The sequence below is a fragment of the Cucumis sativus genome, chromosome 3 (genome assembly GCF_000004075.3).
Source record: "Cucumis sativus cultivar 9930 chromosome 3, Cucumber_9930_V3, whole genome shotgun sequence".
Classification (NCBI taxonomy): Eukaryota; Viridiplantae; Streptophyta; class Magnoliopsida; order Cucurbitales; family Cucurbitaceae; genus Cucumis; species Cucumis sativus.
In genome coordinates this window covers 34,526,410-34,545,024 of record NC_026657.2, presented here as the reverse complement: position 1 = coordinate 34,545,024, position 18,615 = coordinate 34,526,410, and the positions used below count along the sequence as shown (strand labels likewise).

Here is an 18,615-nt window from a genome sequence, read left to right as displayed (position 1 = left end):
GTAGAACCGTTTTCTTACCTCCAAGGACTTTCAAAGTGGTTTAACAAAATTATTGCAAGAGACCAAAGCTTTGACCTGCTGATACAAATACAAAATCCATACATTTTTCATGTAACTACAGGTCATGACTGCTGACTTTTTGTGTGCATGATATGACTTCCCCCCCCCCCCCCCCCCCCACCCCCACCACACCACCACCACCAAAAAAAAAAAAAAAAACCACTAATCCAGATGCATTAAAAGAGCTAGAACTGAGATATAATTCTGTGTATAACAGAGGGAGAAATTAATTTCAAATAAGTGAAGTCGAATGTAACATCCCAAGGATAAAGAGCAACTAATGAGTTGTGGTTGAGTTAAGAAAAAGTCTGAAGGGCGTACATTATATATTGAAGAATCCCGGCAGGCCATGTTGGATCAAGATCAACAATAGACATCAGGTTTCCTTTGATCCAAGCCGTCCATGAAAGTATATATAAACATGTTCCTTGAGAAGCGAAATTTACTTGATGCAAGAATTAAACTTAACCTGACAGCACTCGACTACTTTCAGAACTTATAAAAGAGTACCAATTGTCTAAAAAAAATAGTGAATCACTTGCAATCGCTGAGCATTAATCTAATAAACAGGCCCAGTCAAAAGCTAAAAGTTTACAGGGAAACAAAACAGTTCCACTTTTTGTTGCATAACAGGGAGCAATTCATTATACAGGAAGGATCTGAGGAAGCGCTGCCTGGTTTTCCAGGAAGGAAATTTGCAATCATATTGAGTGATGATTCCTGATCTCCCTCTGAGAACAAGCTGCAAAGAATCACGTCTCCATTCCTGAAGGCTTTTCTCTTTCAGGAACAAAGAATATTTTGCAGACGATATGCTTGTGGTACCCGTTCACAATTGGTTCACAGCACAGAAGATTAGACCCTGTTTCTAATTTGCTATGATAAAAATATCGCAAAGAAAAATTAAAGGAAAAAGCTGTTCCACCTGTGCATACACTAATAATGCGAAGCTTAAAAGCACCACGCCTTCTCTGACCATTGTCTAATAATAAGACTGACCAATCATTTCTGGCAGGATTAGTGATAATAAGGTGGTACAAGCTGGAAAAAACCAGTGTATGTTATATCTGATCAACTACGTTACTTTTCAAAGAGGCAAATGCACATTACGACCATATTTTGTCACTGTTGCCACCCATATTGTTGGTTTCGGTTTCCACCCATCACATTGGAGCCACGACCAGTACTAGAACTACCAGCATATGGACCATTCTGTGAGTAACTTGAAGCTCCCACACCATAACCACCACCTCCAGCTCCACCTCGAGGACCAGCACTGGACATGTTACCAGATCCATAGGGTGCACCTCGTCCTTGAGCATATTGCGTGTTGCTATAACCACCCCCACCTTGACTACCACGACTTGGGTGGTTGTATCCAGGAGGATTTCCACCTGAGGGATACCTACCAGGACCTGGGGGTCCACGAGGCTTCCCCCCAAAATGATGGCTAGGCCCTGCAGCAATTGGAGGTTGAGACCCATGAATAGGCTGGTTAGCTACCGGTCGCATCTGTGCATGAGCTTGCCCTGACTGCTGAATAGGCGGAAGACGTCCATGCTGTGCATGTTGCAACTTCTGTCGCTTTGCAGTTTCTTCATGCTGTCGTTGTTGCTGGCGCTTCTTCTTAGTCTGGAACTCGTGTGATGCTTCATACTTGGGTAAACTGGATACGAATAGAAGATTTTTCAACATAAATTGAAAACTAAACAGAAATGATGTGACATCAAAGAGAAGAATAAATAAAGGTTTACCTCTTAGGGTCACAAGGTAATGGGTCAGTCCAAAAATACTCTGCATCAAGGGCATCCTTCGCAGCAATCCTCTATAGTTAAAGTGAAAAAGAACATGAGTCTGAATACAGATTAATAAATCCAAAATATGGGTTAAGTAAATAACAGATACCAGGGTATACTTGAATTACCATTTCCAAACCCCCAAATTGGAACATATTGGAAATTTTCAGTTGATTTTTTTTTTATAAGAGGAAATTTTCAGTTGATTATAATGTAATCTGGATCCTTACCCAAATACATACTTTTATCCCCCATAAAAATAAATAGGTTTTGGAGACTAGTTAATCGATTACCACTGCTAAAAACATAGAAAATCATAGTTACGTTTCAATGTTTCGTGTTATATTTACCATTCAATCTAAAAATGCATATAGTGTTTTTTTTACTTCTTCTTCCTCTAAATGATAAGGTTCAGTGGAAAATCTGAAAATGCATATTCCCACCCACATGTGTGAGAGACTGAGTTACAAAAAAATGTCTCCGATGGTGGGGGTGAGGCATGCACATCCAATTTGTGCAGCATAGCACAAAGGCCAAGGGGCCAAGTTCTTGGTTCCTCAACGCCCAGCCCAATAATTTGCCTTTCACCTAGGAATGTTCTTTTTCATTTCTTTTTTTTTTCTTTATTTTTTTAGTTTTCACACATCAAAATTTTCCCTCTCCTCGACCCGCCCCTGTTCTCTGTCCCAATTTCTTTTACATTTTTAGTATATAAAGGAAACCCTAAGTTTAAATTTTCATGAAATATTTCAATTTTAGTAGGAAGTTTAACAATTTTCTATTTAAATACAAATTAGGAATTAACCATATATTTAAAAAGAATCTATTTTATTTAATAAAGATTAAAAAAGTAATTATAATAACAAAACATAAACATAATTACCCATGGCATATCAGATTCCACAAAATTAAACAGAAAATGTTGAGGGGGGCGGAGAATTGAATGAGGGAAGAGACGAGGACGGGGATGGAAAATTCATCCCCACCTCATGAATATCCCTACAAGTAGTGGTCGCGAGGCTGATCCCAGCTACACACCCTCACAGCCAAGCATGCAACCATCAATGGCAGTGCAGGACATCATACTAAATTGTAAGATGTTTTGCATTTATGATTTATTCCAATAATATAATAAGCCGAAATCCAGTCAATATCTAGACAAAAAAGAAAGCTCATATTTGACAAGTAATAATGCAGATAGATCAAAGTGATACCTGAGAAGGATCAAGAGTGAGCATCTTTTCCAACAGTTCTAAAGCATGACGATCAAAACTACAAACAAAATATATATTAAAGACAAATGAAAATATAAGGCTCATGATAAGAACTGCAATGGACAAAAAGAGGTAAAGCACCAGCTGAACTTACTGCCTGAAAACTTCTCTGAGACGTCTCTTCATAGGCCTTGTGGGTTTGAAATTGTTGTACCAAGGGATTTTCGAAACCCCAGGCCAATTGACCTCATCTGGGGCACCACATAGCTCAAAGATCTTATTTAATTGCTCCGGCTACAATAATTAATGAAAAGGCTTAAGGATGCCTGTTCAACGAACTCAGAACAGAAGGCTTTCAAATTATGTATATTTTCTCAATTATACTTTATGCACAAAATATTCACATTTCTGACCAGGGAAAAAATGGGTTGCAAATAATAATTGCTACACACGAAATTTTCACAGCTTATTAGTCACATTAATCTATGAACATAAAATCAAGAAACAAATTACTTATGACAAACAAAATTAGAAATCTAACTAATTAAATATACTTGACAGTACAGATATTTGAAGTCTGATTAAAAAACATGAACAAGTAAAAATGACTTCCGAAATATTAGTTTCTCGTTCAAGAATTGCAGAGGTAAGAGGTCAAACAATAGACCTACGGAGTGATCTTAGCTCTCTTATCATTAGGCAATGCTGAAATTGGTAAACAACCATGTACATATTGCCGATGTACATGATTGAATTTGAGTTGGTGAGGATCAAGATCCTTCTCATTTTGTTTTTCAGTGACAAAGTTCGGCATTCAAGAATAAAATCATGAGGAAAGAACAAATTTATAGGGAATTAAACCCCGGGCATATTATACAGACACGACATAAATTAACAGCACACAAAATTCTAAAAACTATAAAAATTAGTCAATTAAGATGACTTTTGCCCTATACAAAATGAAGAAGGGAAATTCATAAAATAGAGCATCTTAAGACAATATTTTGCTCCCTTTCTTTTCATTAAGCATAAAAGTTAAACAGGAAAAGCCCTACCTCATCCTTGCCAGGGAATATTGGCTTCCCATGAAGAAGCTCTGCAAAAATACAACCAACAGACCACATGTCTACTGCTGGACCATATTTTGTTGACCCAAGCAGCAATTCAGGCGGTCTGTAAACTGACAGTGGTCAAAACTATGCGTGCACCAAGATCCTTTTATAGTCATTTCAAACTTCTAATAATCGAAAGAAGAGTTACATACATACGAAAAGAAATGAGGATAACTCTACTAAAACTGTACTGAGAAATTTACCTGTACCATAAGGTAATCACACGATTTGTTAGATTTGCATTGTGATCGTTAGAAAACGACCTGGCAAGCCCAAAATCTGCAAGCTTCAGATTTCCATCGTTGTCAATTAACAGATTTGAGCCTGCAGAACAAACATAAAACAATAGACTAAACAGCAAAAAGGGATAAGGAAAAAGGGATACGCCTGAATAATGAATTTTTAATTACCTTTTATATCCCTATGCAGCACTTGATTTACATGACAATAGTGAAGCCCTGTGAGAAGCTGCCTCATGTAGCACTGTCAAGAAAAGACATGTCACCACAATTCTCATAGATCAAAATAGCTATCGAACAATAAAAAAAGGAAGCATGCATCTTTTTTGCAAATACCTTGATTTGGGGAACTGAAAACCTCATTCCTGGACGATCAGCAAGACCTGTCAAATCATGGTCCATGTACTCGAAAACCATGTAGATGCCCCCTTTATACTTGTTACCATCTGCACATCCAGATGGGCTATATAATAAGAAAGAATCATTCCATGCATTTTAAACTACGATATAAAAAGGAAATCTTGCAGTGATGCAACTCAGTTCTACTAAAATGAAAAGGACAATTATCTGGCATTGAATGCTAATGCTGCAAATGAAGTCAAAACATGCCTGGCTTCCCTTGTTCATCCTGCTCAGGACCTGAAAAACAAACCAGAACTGGTAAAATTGTAGAGAACAGGGCAAAAACCAAATAGTCACAACAAAACCGATGTAATGTTAAAATGATACCTGGAGATGTTACAATCTCTTTCAACTTGATTACATTTTCATGATGGAGCTTCTTTAAAATTTTGATTTCTCGTATCGCAGTAATAGGGAACTACATGGACAGATGAACTGGCTGATTGACATAACAACTTAGCCGGCCTTTAGCTTAAATAGAAGTATTACACTAAAAGCATAATTTCCATGGCAGGTACTGTTATACTGTAATAAAGCATGTTAAGGCTCCAACTTAAATGCGAGCTATCATACAAACTTTTAGAATTTCATGTCTATAGCCAGTTATGGCAACTATGGTATTTCCATTTTTTTTTTATGAAAACGACTTTCATTGAGAAAGAATCATATTCCCATATAATGGCAGGGTAAACTACAATGCTTTACAAACAAACATAAACTGCCCAAGTTAGATGGTGAAAAGATTGAGTGAGAAGCATACCCCCTCCCTCTCATTATCCATTCGTATTTTCTTCAGTGCAACAATTTCACCTGTTTTTAATTCTCTGGCCATATAAACTTGACTGCAAGCACAAAAGCATGTAGATACAAATAAGTCCATATTGTAGCAACTAAATTGGCATTTAACTACCAACAAAAGATATACTATAATCAACCTTGGGCAGAAGAGTGACTAAAATCTGACTTTTGGAATAGACAGAAGCATGCACGTAAACCGTATCAAAGTGAACAACCTAACTTAGTGGCAACTGCAGCATGCATAGAGCATGAGCTATTGCTAAAATTATAAAGGACGTGAACGTGTATTGAGAGGAAGCGGAACAACATTACAACTGATTTTCAAGTCTATGTGATCTCGGTTCATTGGTTGAAAGAAACTCTTTTATTAGAGGAAAAAGGGAAAGTTTGACCACACTTTCAGTGCTCAACGCACAATGCTCAATAAAGGTCCAGTACAGTTGAGTGGTTTTTAAAATGATCTTAAATATTTTCACTTCACTGCCGTTATATACCTGTCTATGTCTTATCGGTTTCCCAACTAAGAAATAAATGCTAATTCACCAGAGTACATAAACAGAATGGTGTGAAATATTTTTGTTCACACACGTCACAGCATCTTTCCCAATCCTGATGAATGTTCTTCTCATCTACTTTGATCAGAAACATCAATTCATTGAAAATGGAATTAATGTGCAAAGCAGAAAATTTTCTGTGGGACATAGAAAAACAGGTGCTAAAAGCTTGAGTTTGGTTCCATTTTTATTTGATAACTCAAATTCTGGTACATGTGAATTCCAATAGATTCTAGTCCACATAAAAGATTAAAGAATATATCAGTGAATACATATTTTATAACTGAATCCCAGCAAACAATAACTACCACATGAATTGAATGAATTGAATCCACGTAAATGTTTGAAGATAAGTTTGTTTCCTTATATTCTTTTTAGGCTTTTTTTCAACATATAGCCTCTTGGTGGTGCACAAATTACATCAAATTTTTTTGTAATTTATTAAACCACCAATTCATCCAAAAGCTTAAGCTGGTGGTTGAAGGCAAATTTAATTATATATCACCAACACTCCCCCTCACTTGTGGGCTTGAAATATCTGAAAGGCCCAACAAGTGGAATCAATTTTACCTCACTTTTGGGTTTGAAATATTTGAAAGGCCCAACAAGTGGAAATTGATTTTAATTGGGGAGGAAACGACAATGCAGGGGCTTGAACACAGGACCTCCCTGGACCACCTGCTCTGATACCATATTAAACCACCAATTCATCCAAAAGCTTAAGCTGGTGGTTGAAGGCAAATTTAATTATATATCACCAACAGGTTGAAGGCAAATTTAATTATATATCACCAACATAATTATAGTCTTCTTATGATACTTAACAATTGGAGGGCTCCTCTTTATTATTTTGAGGAAGGAGGTTTCCTCTATCCCTGCCCATAGGTTGTTGTTCTTTTGGGTCTTTTGATGATTAAACATCTTTGTTCTTAAAATAATAATAATATCATCCGAAAGGGAATACTTAAAGGCACAATTAGCATACCCATAAGTGCCTTCACCAATCTGCTCCAGTTTTTCAAAGCAATCGACACTTCTAGATCCCCATGAAGGAGATTCATTAACATTGAGCTGTCCTGGGGCTGTTAATGCCATAATCTTCCCTTGCACACGTATTCTCCTTCCCCTTAAGACGCTACTGCAAGATCAAATAACCAGCAATTGTAACATTAAAGCATTAGACAACAACTGATAACAAAAATCTTTTGAACTAGAGATTTAAAAAGGCCGACTTCAAACCAAACTGTATGAATAAAAGAAAGGAGAAATCACCTGAATTGGGAATTGGGGTGACGAGTGAAGGGAGTAAATGGAAAGCTGTAGATTACAGATGATATGGACGGTTCCAATTTTATTCAAGGCGCCCCGATATTCACTACTTTCCTGTCAAAACATAAAGTCCTCTGAACTCTTTTCTAGTAGTCTCACCAGAATGCACAAATCTACATCATACTTTTAGCAATCAGCCTCAACATACAACATGCCATCACCAAATCAAGACAAACACCTCGGCATGTTTAGAAGTAAAAACACGTAACGATTCAAAACTAGCAATCATATCGATTACAAATACACACAAATAAGGTATACAACATGGTATCATACAAGAAACACATTCAGTAAGAAGAACGAGATAGAGGTTAGAACACAGTTTGGAATCCTTAACCGAAACGGAAAGGTTTTCCATAAAGTAAAAGGGGTTATCAACTAATTCTTTACCCAAGGTCAACCATAAACAGCTCTACAACTTGGCTCAACAGTCCCAAACTACAAACAGAGGAGATAAGGGGGTTAGAAACCAATTCACCACACTTAACCAAATTGCTACAGCCCGATTCATACTGGAAAGGACCAAGACTGGAAAGTGTTCCAATAAATCCAAACTTGCAGATCTGAAGTCGCCGGGTCGAGTGTATAAATACCTGAGACCGATCAGAGTGTCGCCCACAGCAAAAAATCGCCAGAGATGGAAAATCCCACTGCTACTCAAAATGTTGTCACCGTCAAGCCGCTGGGAGTCTAGACGTGCCGCCGTGTGATGAATCGCGCCGGCTAGGGCCGAAACAAGCTGCCGCCCGGTGATAGATAAGGAGATGGATTAGCGTCGGAAATCGTCGAATAGTGCTGTTCGTGGGTGCTGCGACCGTCGCCGGATAAGAAACGAGAGAGAGGGCTCGAGGGAGAGCAAAATTATCTCTTCCCGGTAAAAGAATATACTCCGCTGTTATTTTGGAATTTTAATTTCATACCCTACACAACGTCCCTCTTAATTTTCAGCCTTTTCCCTACCCAAATATCTAAAATTCATATGTTTTCTAAGAGATAAAAATAAATCATTAGAGGGATGCTTTTTTGGGTACATCCACTCACAATTGATTAGGGTCGGTTTAGCAAATATTTAAGTTGACTCCGATCGCGAAATAGTACAAATCCATCCTTAACGGACTTTTATAAACCTTTTAATATTTTAAAAAAATGTTGGTTTGAAGTTTCTCAAATCGATCCCGACCAAATATCTCCTTATCTTTGTAACCGATTTTATGTTCAATTAATTGGGTTTCGGTCTATCTATGTCTATTTTATAAATGTACACAATGAATGACACGTTATATCCTCTTTTTTTTTGTATATTATACGTAGGTAAATGGAAGAACGAGGTCGTATCATATTACGTTAAAACAAATATTTGGTTGATATAAACTAAAAGACAATGAACATGAGATTTTCTTTTATCTTTTTGAATAAAAACATTGTAAATATACTTTTACTACAACTTGAGGTAGGAAAACCTGAACCGCATATCTTATGTGTAAATCACACTCACGAGTCAGTTGAGTTATATTCATTCTAACTAGATTGAAGAGTTAATAGGTCACATGATCTATGTGTTTTCAATCGTGGATCACAATTCAAAAATTTGTTGCCTTCACTCTTACTTTGTATACCAAACATGTCGTAAATGGTTCGCAAGTTGATTTATTGCTAGTTAATTAAGTATAACACGATAGTTATTGAGTTCGTGGCACAAACAAATTATTGTTTACACGAGTTGACAACTTTTTTTTTTATATATATCTCTATCACATCTATCTATTTTATTGCCATCATTTGTCAAACTTCAAAGGTAAGCTCACTCGTTCATTTGTTTCAATCTATTGTTTTTTAAGTGACTCACTCACTTGTCAAATTTGTATTCATCATCGTTAGTTTTTCATCTTCAACAATATTTCATAAACTTAACCACATTTTCATCACAATTCTCATATTCAACAACATTACTTTTGATGGAGTACATGTAACTTGTGTACTACAACAACAATAACAATGTAAAACTACTTATTGGACCACGAGCTTTTAAAAAGGAGTGTTTGGTTTTCAAGGTTTTATTTGAAACTATATACTCATAAGCCTCGAGGTTTTAAGAAAAAAAGTTTAAAAGGATTAAAAAGTAGTAAGCAAAGAGGAAGAGTAAGACTTCGATATCAACAAAATGTTGTTCAAAAGAAAAATGCAATTCTTTATGCATCAAATAGATGTATAGGTAACTTTAAAATACTCTCCAAATTTGTTTTTTTCAAAATTAGAAAAAATTGACATACTATTTAAACTTCACGTAACAAACAGCATATAAAATTCATTAGAATTTCTCTCATTTTTTAAAAAATAAAAAAAGAATATAGATTTAACCTAAGTTCTTAAATTAATAATTAAAAAAAATGGAAAACAAAAATTTAGAAGGCCATTATAAGAAAGGAAAAAGGCTTGAGGTAAGATGTTGCGATTCCCTTTCCCTTCAGATCTGTCTCCTGAAGGCCCCAAATTCAAGAGGTAACCTAACTTGGCTCCATTTTTCTTCAATTTTCATTTTCCGATTTCCATTCTGTTTAACATTTTATTGCAGATCTCAAATCTCAAACGATCTTTTAATTTACGGTTTCACCTTTTCAGTTGCTGCTACATTGTTAAATCTTTTTTATCTTCCTCGTTTGCTGGTGAAGTAAAATTGGAATTTCATATCTGCTGTAATGGGAATTACACTGGTTCAGTTTGAATTTCTATCTCATTGCGTGATTTGAATGTCACTGGGAGGAACAAAATGTTAAGGGGAAATTAATTTTTATGATGGTTATTTATGTCGTAGTTTTCTATCAATCACTATAGGAGTTTGTGTTGGAAGATCTTTTAAATCCATGTCAAGACACACTGGAAATTATTTTCAAATGTCTGATTTTCTAATTTTGGATGTTTTTTTGATTGCCAGTCCTGTGATTGTTGCTCATAGAGGGAAGAAGAAATGGGGTTGACGTTCACGAAGCTCTTTAGCAGGCTCTTCGCTAAAAAAGAGATGCGTATTTTGATGGTGGGTCTCGATGCTGCCGGTAAGACGACGATCCTGTACAAGTTAAAGCTCGGAGAAATTGTTACCACCATTCCGACTATCGGTAAGTTTATGTATTAAGCGCATGTCTAGTTGTAACCTTTTTGAATTTCTTCTCTAAGCCTTTGGCATTTTTGTTGGAAATTTTAAACAGAAAGGATTTAAGTGGAAAAGAGGACATTCTTGAATTTACAACCAAACCATTACGTCAATTTCACCAATATGCGCGTTAATTGATTCTTTTCTTTTAGGATTTAATGTGGAGACTGTAGAGTACAAGAACATCAGCTTTACTGTTTGGGATGTTGGTGGTCAGGACAAGGTATGCATCTCACTCTCTCTCCCTTGCCTTCCCTTCCCTTCTACGTGTGAGGCTTAAAAGAGAAATAATTAATTTATTTTGAAATTAGCTTCCCCGCTTTTATATTCTAAAATGTACTCAAGTGATTTATTTAATTACTAAGTTAGAAGTTTCATGGTCTTCTACCAGTCTCGAGTGTGATGCATAAAAGCTTTAGTTTGGATGGTATGTTCATGTCTGTCTTGTTTCAGACACTCACACTTGAACACTTGTTAGACAAGTTTTAACTTGTTAAGGACAATAATTATATGTTTACACTAGTTGGACAAATCAAATACATGTTCGACATTGGTGCAATAAGCACAATAAAAGCATTTTGAACACTCTTTTGACAATTTGACAACCAATTATTAGATGTACTTGAACACTTGTTAAGGACAATAATTATATATTTACACTAGTTGAACAAATCAAATACAAGTTTGACATTGATGAACACTTGGTACAATAAGCACAATAAAAGCATTTCGAACACTATTTTGACAATTTGACAACCAATTATTAGATTTACTTGAACACTAGTTAAAAGAACAATAATTATATATTTACACTAGTTGAACAAATCAAATACAAGTTTGACATTGATGAGCACTTGGTACAATAAGCACAATAAAAGCATTTCGAACACTCTTTTGACAATTTGACAACCAATTATTAGATTTATGAACTATTTGACAACCAATTATTAGATTTATGAACTAAAGTGCCCACATTTTTATTTTTTCTTTATTTTTATTATAGTTTTTTTTTTTTTTTTGTAAAATGTTAAACCATTTAGATAATTGAAGTTTGTTTGGATGTATCTTGAATATTTTGACATGAGATATTACAACATGTATGTGTATGTATCATAAACTAAAGCAAAATTTTTAGCGTTAGAATTGTTGGAATGCAGAAAATACTGTATATTTCGAAAAACACATACTTGCCATGTGTCTGTGCCTTGGATTCTTCGAAATAATTCATCATTATATATATAATTTATTTATAATATTTTTTTTGTTTAAAAAATATCAGTTAAAAAGAAAAAATAGTTGAAAACTAACTCCAATTTTATACTTCAAAGGGCTTATACATTTTGATTATTAAAATTGGACATTGATAAAATTTCTTGGATGAATTTTTAGGAGACATTCCACACAATATTGTTTGTATATTTTATTTGATTTGGGTACGTCTCATTCTTTTTTTTTTCTTTCTCTTTTATTGAAATAAACGGCTTTCATTGGGAAAAAAAAAAGAAGAAAGAATACATGGGCGCACAAAAAAACCAAGCCCATCTCATTTTTATGAACAGGAGAGGGGATCGGTATTCATGTAACGTCCTAGTGTTTGCACTGTCTGCTGATTGATCAAATTAAAAAAATAATTGACATTTTTTACAATTTCTTTATCCTTTTATTACACGCGTTCTTTATTATATTAATTGAAGGTAAAATATGTTTTTCCTCCATTCACTAAATGGATGAACAGTATGCTTAATGTTCTTATTTTATTAGACGTCAAATGATACGATACATATATATGTGCAGTATATAAACAATTTTGTGTCAAGATAAATAAGTGCCAAATTTAATTATGTGTCGCTTTAGGTCTTTGCTTCTGCTTTATAAATTTGTAAGCAAAAGAAATCCTCCAAAGTTGTTATGTTTGACTATGGTTTCTTTTTTTTGTAAAGATCCGTCCACTTTGGAGGCACTATTTCCAGAATACACAGGGCCTTATTTTTGTTGTGGATAGCAACGATAGGGACAGAGTTGTTGAGGCAAGAGATGAGTTGCACAGGATGTTGAATGAGGTATATATCCTGTTTAGACCACTCTACACTTTAATACTGCATTAGTTAATTCCTATTTATGCTTTCACTCCAACTTCAATATTCTATTGCGGTTTGTACTTTGTTCTTACTATATCCTTATTCATCAGTATATTGGTCCTACTTTTTTAGTTTTGTAATTTTATCGGCAAGGCTCACAAACTAAGGTGTGCTTAAGGCACATGCCTTTCGTGAAGTTCCAAGGCTCAAGGGAGAGAGAGCGAAATTCATAAAAAATAATAATAATTGGGGTTTTCCCTTCTTTATTAACTAAAAAGAATCAAATTTACTTAGCCTAGATGCAAAATTTCTTGATATATAGTATGCCTCACCTTTTTTTTCTTTTTCTTTTGCACCTTGCACCTGAGCTCCAAAAGACTACTGCAGTTTGAGCTTTTTAAAAAACACTGGTTTCAAGCTTCCAAATGGAGTAGTTTTGTGCTTGAGATTTACAATTATATCATAAATCAACGCAGTTTGAGGGAGAAGTGTGGTAGGGTTGGGGGTTGTATTTGTCATGGCAGTGGTTGCTGCAGTGGGATTGATGGTTGGAGTAGCAGCAGTGGACTGGCCAATGGCAGCTGGTTTCATCTGCGAACAGTGGATACTCTGTGCTGCCAAGTTGGGGCTAGAAAGGAAGGACGGGCTGGTGGCTGATATTTTGGGGGCTCAATGATCTCGGAGTGAGAAAAGGAATGATTTATATATGCATTGAGATACAAACCTTGAGGGCCAGAGGAAGGCTTTGTGTAAACAGAACCAATGAGAAGATAGGAGAGTCGGTGGGCCAGTATATGAACCCTTTGTTTGTATAGTGAGTGATAATTGTTAAAGGAGTGCACAGTTACTACTAATTAATGAACTAGAACATAAACATCAATGTATGTCTTGCCTAAAGTTAACAATAAAATTCTTACCGTTCTGTTTTCCTGTATGGGTGTATCAATTTTGCATTTTCTTTCATTTATGAGTATAGCCTGGTGGTGATATTATACAATTCTATCTCTACTTGCTGCAGGATGAGCTTAGAGATGCCGTTTTGCTTGTATTTGCTAACAAGCAAGATCTTCCTAATGCCATGAATGCTGCAGAAATAACTGACAAGCTTGGTCTTCATTCTCTTCGCCAACGCCACTGGTAAATTACTTGCTTTTGTTTTTTATGAGGTAGATTCATTGATTAATCCAATGAACAATATTTCTTCTGTTAAAACCTGTAACATTAAACTATAGTCTGCTTGAAAGATGGTCTAAATCTTCGTTTGGTTATATCTTTTTCCCTATTACTTGACTATTTCTTATCCCGAAGTTGGAAAAGTAAATGGTCAAGACTAAAAATGTTGCTCCAGCGCTGTCAGAATACTTTAGAAAGTTGAGATAAATGCCTCTTAGTTCAATCCTTTTTCTTTTTGCAAAATGAAAATCTTTAGTTGAATCAAAGTTTGCTTGCAGTGCAATTAATGTACTCAGACGTCATGTTTTGTTTCAGGTACATTCAGAGCACATGCGCGACATCTGGAGAGGGTTTATACGAAGGTCTAGACTGGCTTTCCAACAACATTGCTAGCAAGGTAACTGCTTCTTGAATTAAATCCAAAAAGTAATTGTTTTGCTTGGTTCCGAGTTTAGTTACGTTTACCTTCTAATTTCTTAACTTTTTTTTGTTCGTTCTTTCTAATCACACAAAACCAACAAAAATTATTTTTGGTGCGTGGATCTATATTCGATTTGTTTTTCTTCTTTTAACTTGTTGAAACCCTATACTCTTCAGGCCTAAAGCGATAAATGATTTTGGTGGTTCAAGAATTTGTTCAGAGTTTCCTTCATTCTGGGACCAATAGTTTTCATTTAATTTCAGTGATAGTTGGGAAACATTTGGCTAGACCTTAAAATGTACTCCAAGTTGTTAATTGCTTCTTTAAGCTTAAACTTCTTAGCTCCTAGAAGTCCATTATTGTACTGTTTTCCATTCAATACCAAGTCCAATTTTTATCTGATCAATTTAATTAATATGAAATGCCCCTATTTTGGCGTGCCACATGGATCATTATTTGGTTGTCTGGAAAGACCAAATTGCCCCCCATATAGTAAGGATTTCCTTCTCCTTTGGTGAACTCGTAATGTTTAGATCACTCGATACCCCTTGTTGTGGAGGGAATGCCACTGAACTTGGGGAGATCTGTTTGAGAGCCTAATAATATCTTTGGACCCCTAAGGAAAAGCCCAAATTCTGGTATGTTACGAAATCTTAGATTTTTAGTTTGATTTGATGAGGGCAAATTTGGCAAGGGATGTGTTCTTACCAAGAAAACATTGCCAAGAGGTTATACAAAATGACAATTATTCCTTTAGTCTCACTCCTTTTAGTTTCTTCAAGCAATTAAAATACTGAATTGAATACTTTTTGTGGTTTTTGCTGTCAGATTGTGTTTTTTTTTGGGTACATAAATTATTAGAATTTTGTGTTTGGTCAGAAAGTTACTTTTAAGTTTGTTATGAAATGTGTTTTAGTCTCTTGCAAATAGAGGATGGGTGATGACTCCATCTTTTGAAATGATTGAAAGTGGGAAAAATGTTGCTTGAAAGTTCATATATTTGCTTTGAGATATATTAAAGCCCCTTTCTTTTGAGTTTTAACATATCAGATCTAGATTTGAAGATCATTCTCTTAGTCACTTAAAAGCTAGACTTGGTTGATCGAGAATGTATATCTAAGTTAGTTAAACCCTAGACTAGGTTGATCGAGAATGTATATCTAAATCAATTAAAAGCGAGGTGAGGTTGATGTTCCCATCAAAAGCACTAGAAAGAGGAAAATATTCAAGTTAGAATATTAAAAATATTTAAATGACATTTTCTTTGGAAGACAGAAATAGTATTTGCCATTTTATTAGGAAATAACTTTTTTTTTTAAAAAAAAAAATTCCAATTACATATTAAAGTAAGATAACTAGTCTTGAGGAGCTCTGATATTCCATCAACCTTTTGTCTTTGTCCGGTGTTTTCTTGTCGAACACATTTTCACGTTGCTGACACGAAGATAATTCAATCGGTCAAAGCTAATCGACCTTAATGTCAAAGGTTAGATGGATTTAGTCCATGGAAGATAATTCATCTCCTCCATTAAAGCACAGACTTATGGAAAACCATGTTGGTCAGGGGAGCGAGAAGGTTAGGACTTAGGATAGCCAAAAGGACAATTTTTAAAAAAAATTCCATGTATATAAATATAAAGTAAAGTATTACTCGTGAACCATCTAGATGTACAATGGAGTGATGTCTATAAAAACTCTCAAAGGGGTAATCGTTAATATTACTTAGTCAAATTCAATAGTGGCATTACCACCTACGTCCTTAAAAATTTTCTGAGGTTCTCTAAAGTCCATGTTGTAGGATTAGATAACCACTAATCAATTGCCACCTTGTACTAAGTGCAAATCACTTTCAATAAGATCGGATTTTTTGTGCTATAAATACGATGTCAGTGACGTGCCATGAAATTAATTAATGGTAACCACACAAGGATTCGACATATAGCATTTGGAATGTTTTCTTAGAATAGTAGCAATTTAGGGAGCCATGTGAATGGACTTGTATTCTCAACTATTTATTTCCATCAAACTTATAAACCAATTAAAGTTAAGCTTCAAATAGGGAAAAAACAAATGGATGCTTAATCCACAATATGGGTTTGTCTATTAATTTTTGTTCATATTTGAAAACTCCTTAATCACTTGTTAACCACAAATGCATTATGTGGTTGGGGTTCTTTTCTTAATATTAACAATATTAACATTATTGTTTATTTATTTTCTTTTCTACCAATAAAAGGCTTTCATTAATCCATCTTGTCTCTCTCATATTTGAGGTCAATATTAGCTTTAGGCACATGCCTTGCCAGTGCTTTAAAATCCAAAGATAATCCAAATGTCAAAGTGGGGACATTTTTTTTTTATGGCTATTATTAATCATTAAATTAGCATAAGCCCAAAAACATTAGGCTTTCCTTTAAACTTTCATTTAATTGGAAGAAGGCTACAATTAATATTTTAGCATTTAGAAGTAAGGATTCACACTCTGTGTAGTTGGCCTATCATCAATTCTATATACTAAACACATGTGATTGATTTGATTTGTGTGTATTTTGTCTTGTAAATCATGCCCCTAGCTTAGGCTAATGACATCATATTATTCATTGAATAGAATCTTACTTATTATTAATTCTTTATGATATTATTATTAGAGGTGGATTCTCATTGTGTTGTGTGGTATTGTATTGAGATTATAAATAGTTATGATTGCTATAATTTTGGACTTTTACTCTCCGAAATTTATGGTTTATTCATTTGGGGTCTTGAACTTTTGAATATATACTATAATCTTTAATTTTGAGAATACCATTTAATCTTATGGATAATAGGTGTTTTAAATTATTTTTTTATACTAAATTAAATCATAACTATACGATAGCCTGTTATTAATATGATCATATAGTCTATCTTCTTGTTTTCTTTTTAAAATTTTATTTTATGTAATTAATGAATATATATATCCAAGTATTTAAAGCTCCATATAACTGGCAAATTTTTACCTAATTAATGATAAAATCTAAAGTACTTTTCTTATTTTTCTAATGGAAAGTACACTTGTCATAAGATTTAAAAAGTTTTACCCTCAATTAATAACTATTAATTGGTATTTCTTAAATAAGCTTATAAAGGTTACTTCCATCCGTAATCTTTTAAATTTTATTTCATTATCTATCCCATTTTTATTTCGTTATTTTCAATTTGAAATTTGACTAATCATTCAAATTTTAGTGAAAAAACAAGTACATAATTTACTTTTTGAAATAACTTTGTTTTTAAATACTAATTACTTTCAAACAAACTGGAACAATCCCTATCTATAAAAATGGAAATCCACTAAGGTTAAAAAAAGTTTTAATTAAAGAGAAAATTAAACTATAGAGTTTGGTGTGCAAATCATGAGAGTGGTCATCATAAGCATTATTTGGTCACAACCAACATAGTTTCTATTCTTTTTTTTCTTTTAAATCCTCTTTTTAAGTTTCTCTATATGAAGTATTTCTTCCACCTATCTTTCCCTTTAGTGATTAGCAATTTTGTAATATAGTTAAAGCTGCAAATATAGAAAAAGAAAAGAAAAAGAACCTTTTTATTTTTATATATAAGAACTAAGAAGTAATATCATTAATTATTGTTATAAACATTATCTTTGAAGTATTAAACTTAAAAATGAGTGGCTAATAGTTGTTTGGATTTAAACAAAGTTAGGAATTTGTCTTTTAATTTAGATTCATATTAATATTTTAGACTAAACCCAACATCATGCCTTTCCTCTTTTTGCATTTTATTTATATCAACCCAAAGTGTGTGGATATCTCATCACTTCTTAAACCCCCATCACTTGACCTAATTTCATTTTATTTTCTGGTCTTTATATTCTTTCATCATTATTTCTTTTCCCCCAAAAAAAAATTCGCTTGGTTATTGAATAATACCATGTTAACATTTTATGTATAAACATTTTGGTTCATTTATATTTTTGAATTATACATTATTCTAGAGACGTAAACATAGAATCTACGTGAGAAGGATATTGAAGTGTATAATATTAAGTTCGTTTGAACGTTTTTTACTAAGTACATCGTGCTCCATTGTTTATCAGTCTCGTAATAAAAATTAGGAACATGATTTTTGAAAATAATTTGATAAATGAATGAAAAAAGAAAGAAAAAAACTTTAAAATGAACTATTTGGGTTTCTCCCCCTTGTTTCTGTTCTGTCTATTTCACCCTCACACTTAGTTAAGTACTAAACATCATTCTCCAATCTCCCCATGAACAGTCTCTTGTTAAACCCT

General features: G+C 34.1%; 2 protein-coding genes across 3 annotated transcripts; one reads left to right on the top strand and one right to left on the bottom strand.

Annotated features, from left to right (window-relative positions):
* Nucleotides 1-327: 327 nt before the first annotated feature.
* LOC101215918 (cyclin-dependent kinase C-2) lies at nucleotides 328-8,433 on the bottom strand. Of its 2 annotated transcripts, XM_031882233.1 has the most exons (15): nucleotides 8,098-8,433; nucleotides 7,895-7,942; nucleotides 7,448-7,558; nucleotides 7,161-7,313; nucleotides 5,584-5,665; nucleotides 5,151-5,241; nucleotides 5,031-5,060; nucleotides 4,758-4,867; nucleotides 4,593-4,665; nucleotides 4,386-4,506; nucleotides 4,126-4,243; nucleotides 3,225-3,364; nucleotides 3,071-3,128; nucleotides 1,815-1,885; nucleotides 421-1,726 (listed from the first exon to the last, which is right to left on the bottom strand). In XM_031882233.1, the coding sequence occupies exons 4-15, from the start codon at nucleotides 7,268-7,270 to the stop codon at nucleotides 1,183-1,185; spliced, it is 1,548 nt and encodes a 515-aa protein (XP_031738093.1). In that variant the 5' UTR covers nucleotides 7,271-7,313; nucleotides 7,448-7,558; nucleotides 7,895-7,942; nucleotides 8,098-8,433; the 3' UTR covers nucleotides 421-1,182. The 2 variants fall into 2 exon arrangements, with proteins under 2 accessions (XP_011652872.2, XP_031738093.1); XM_011654570.2 differs by lacking the exon at nucleotides 7,895-7,942 and having other exon boundaries at nucleotides 328-1,726.
* A 1,448-nt stretch (nucleotides 8,434-9,881) lies between these two features.
* LOC105435011 (ADP-ribosylation factor) lies at nucleotides 9,882-14,767 on the top strand. Its single transcript, XM_011653982.2, is given in 8 exon segments — nucleotides 9,882-10,003; nucleotides 10,437-10,617; nucleotides 10,805-10,875; nucleotides 12,593-12,712; nucleotides 13,749-13,867; nucleotides 14,219-14,270; nucleotides 14,272-14,300; nucleotides 14,501-14,767. Coding segments are annotated over 7 exon segments (609 nt in total). The 5' UTR covers nucleotides 9,882-10,003; nucleotides 10,437-10,469; the 3' UTR covers nucleotides 14,571-14,767.
* The last annotated feature ends 3,848 nt before the right edge of the window (nucleotides 14,768-18,615 follow it).

Bases quoted from the DNA above. Each gene is read 5' to 3' on its own strand.
- LOC101215918 (XM_011654570.2), bottom strand. From the start codon at position 7,270: ATGGCATTAACAGCCCCAGGACAGCTCAATGTTAATGAATCTCCTTCA. The intron at 5,242-5,583 runs GTATGCTTCTCA...CTGTCCATGTAG, and splicing joins TGGATAATGAGAGGGAGGGG to TTCCCTATTACTGCGATACG. The intron at 4,507-4,592 runs GTAATTAAAAAT...TTTGTTCTGCAG, and splicing joins GCTGCATAGGGATATAAAAG to GCTCAAATCTGTTAATTGAC.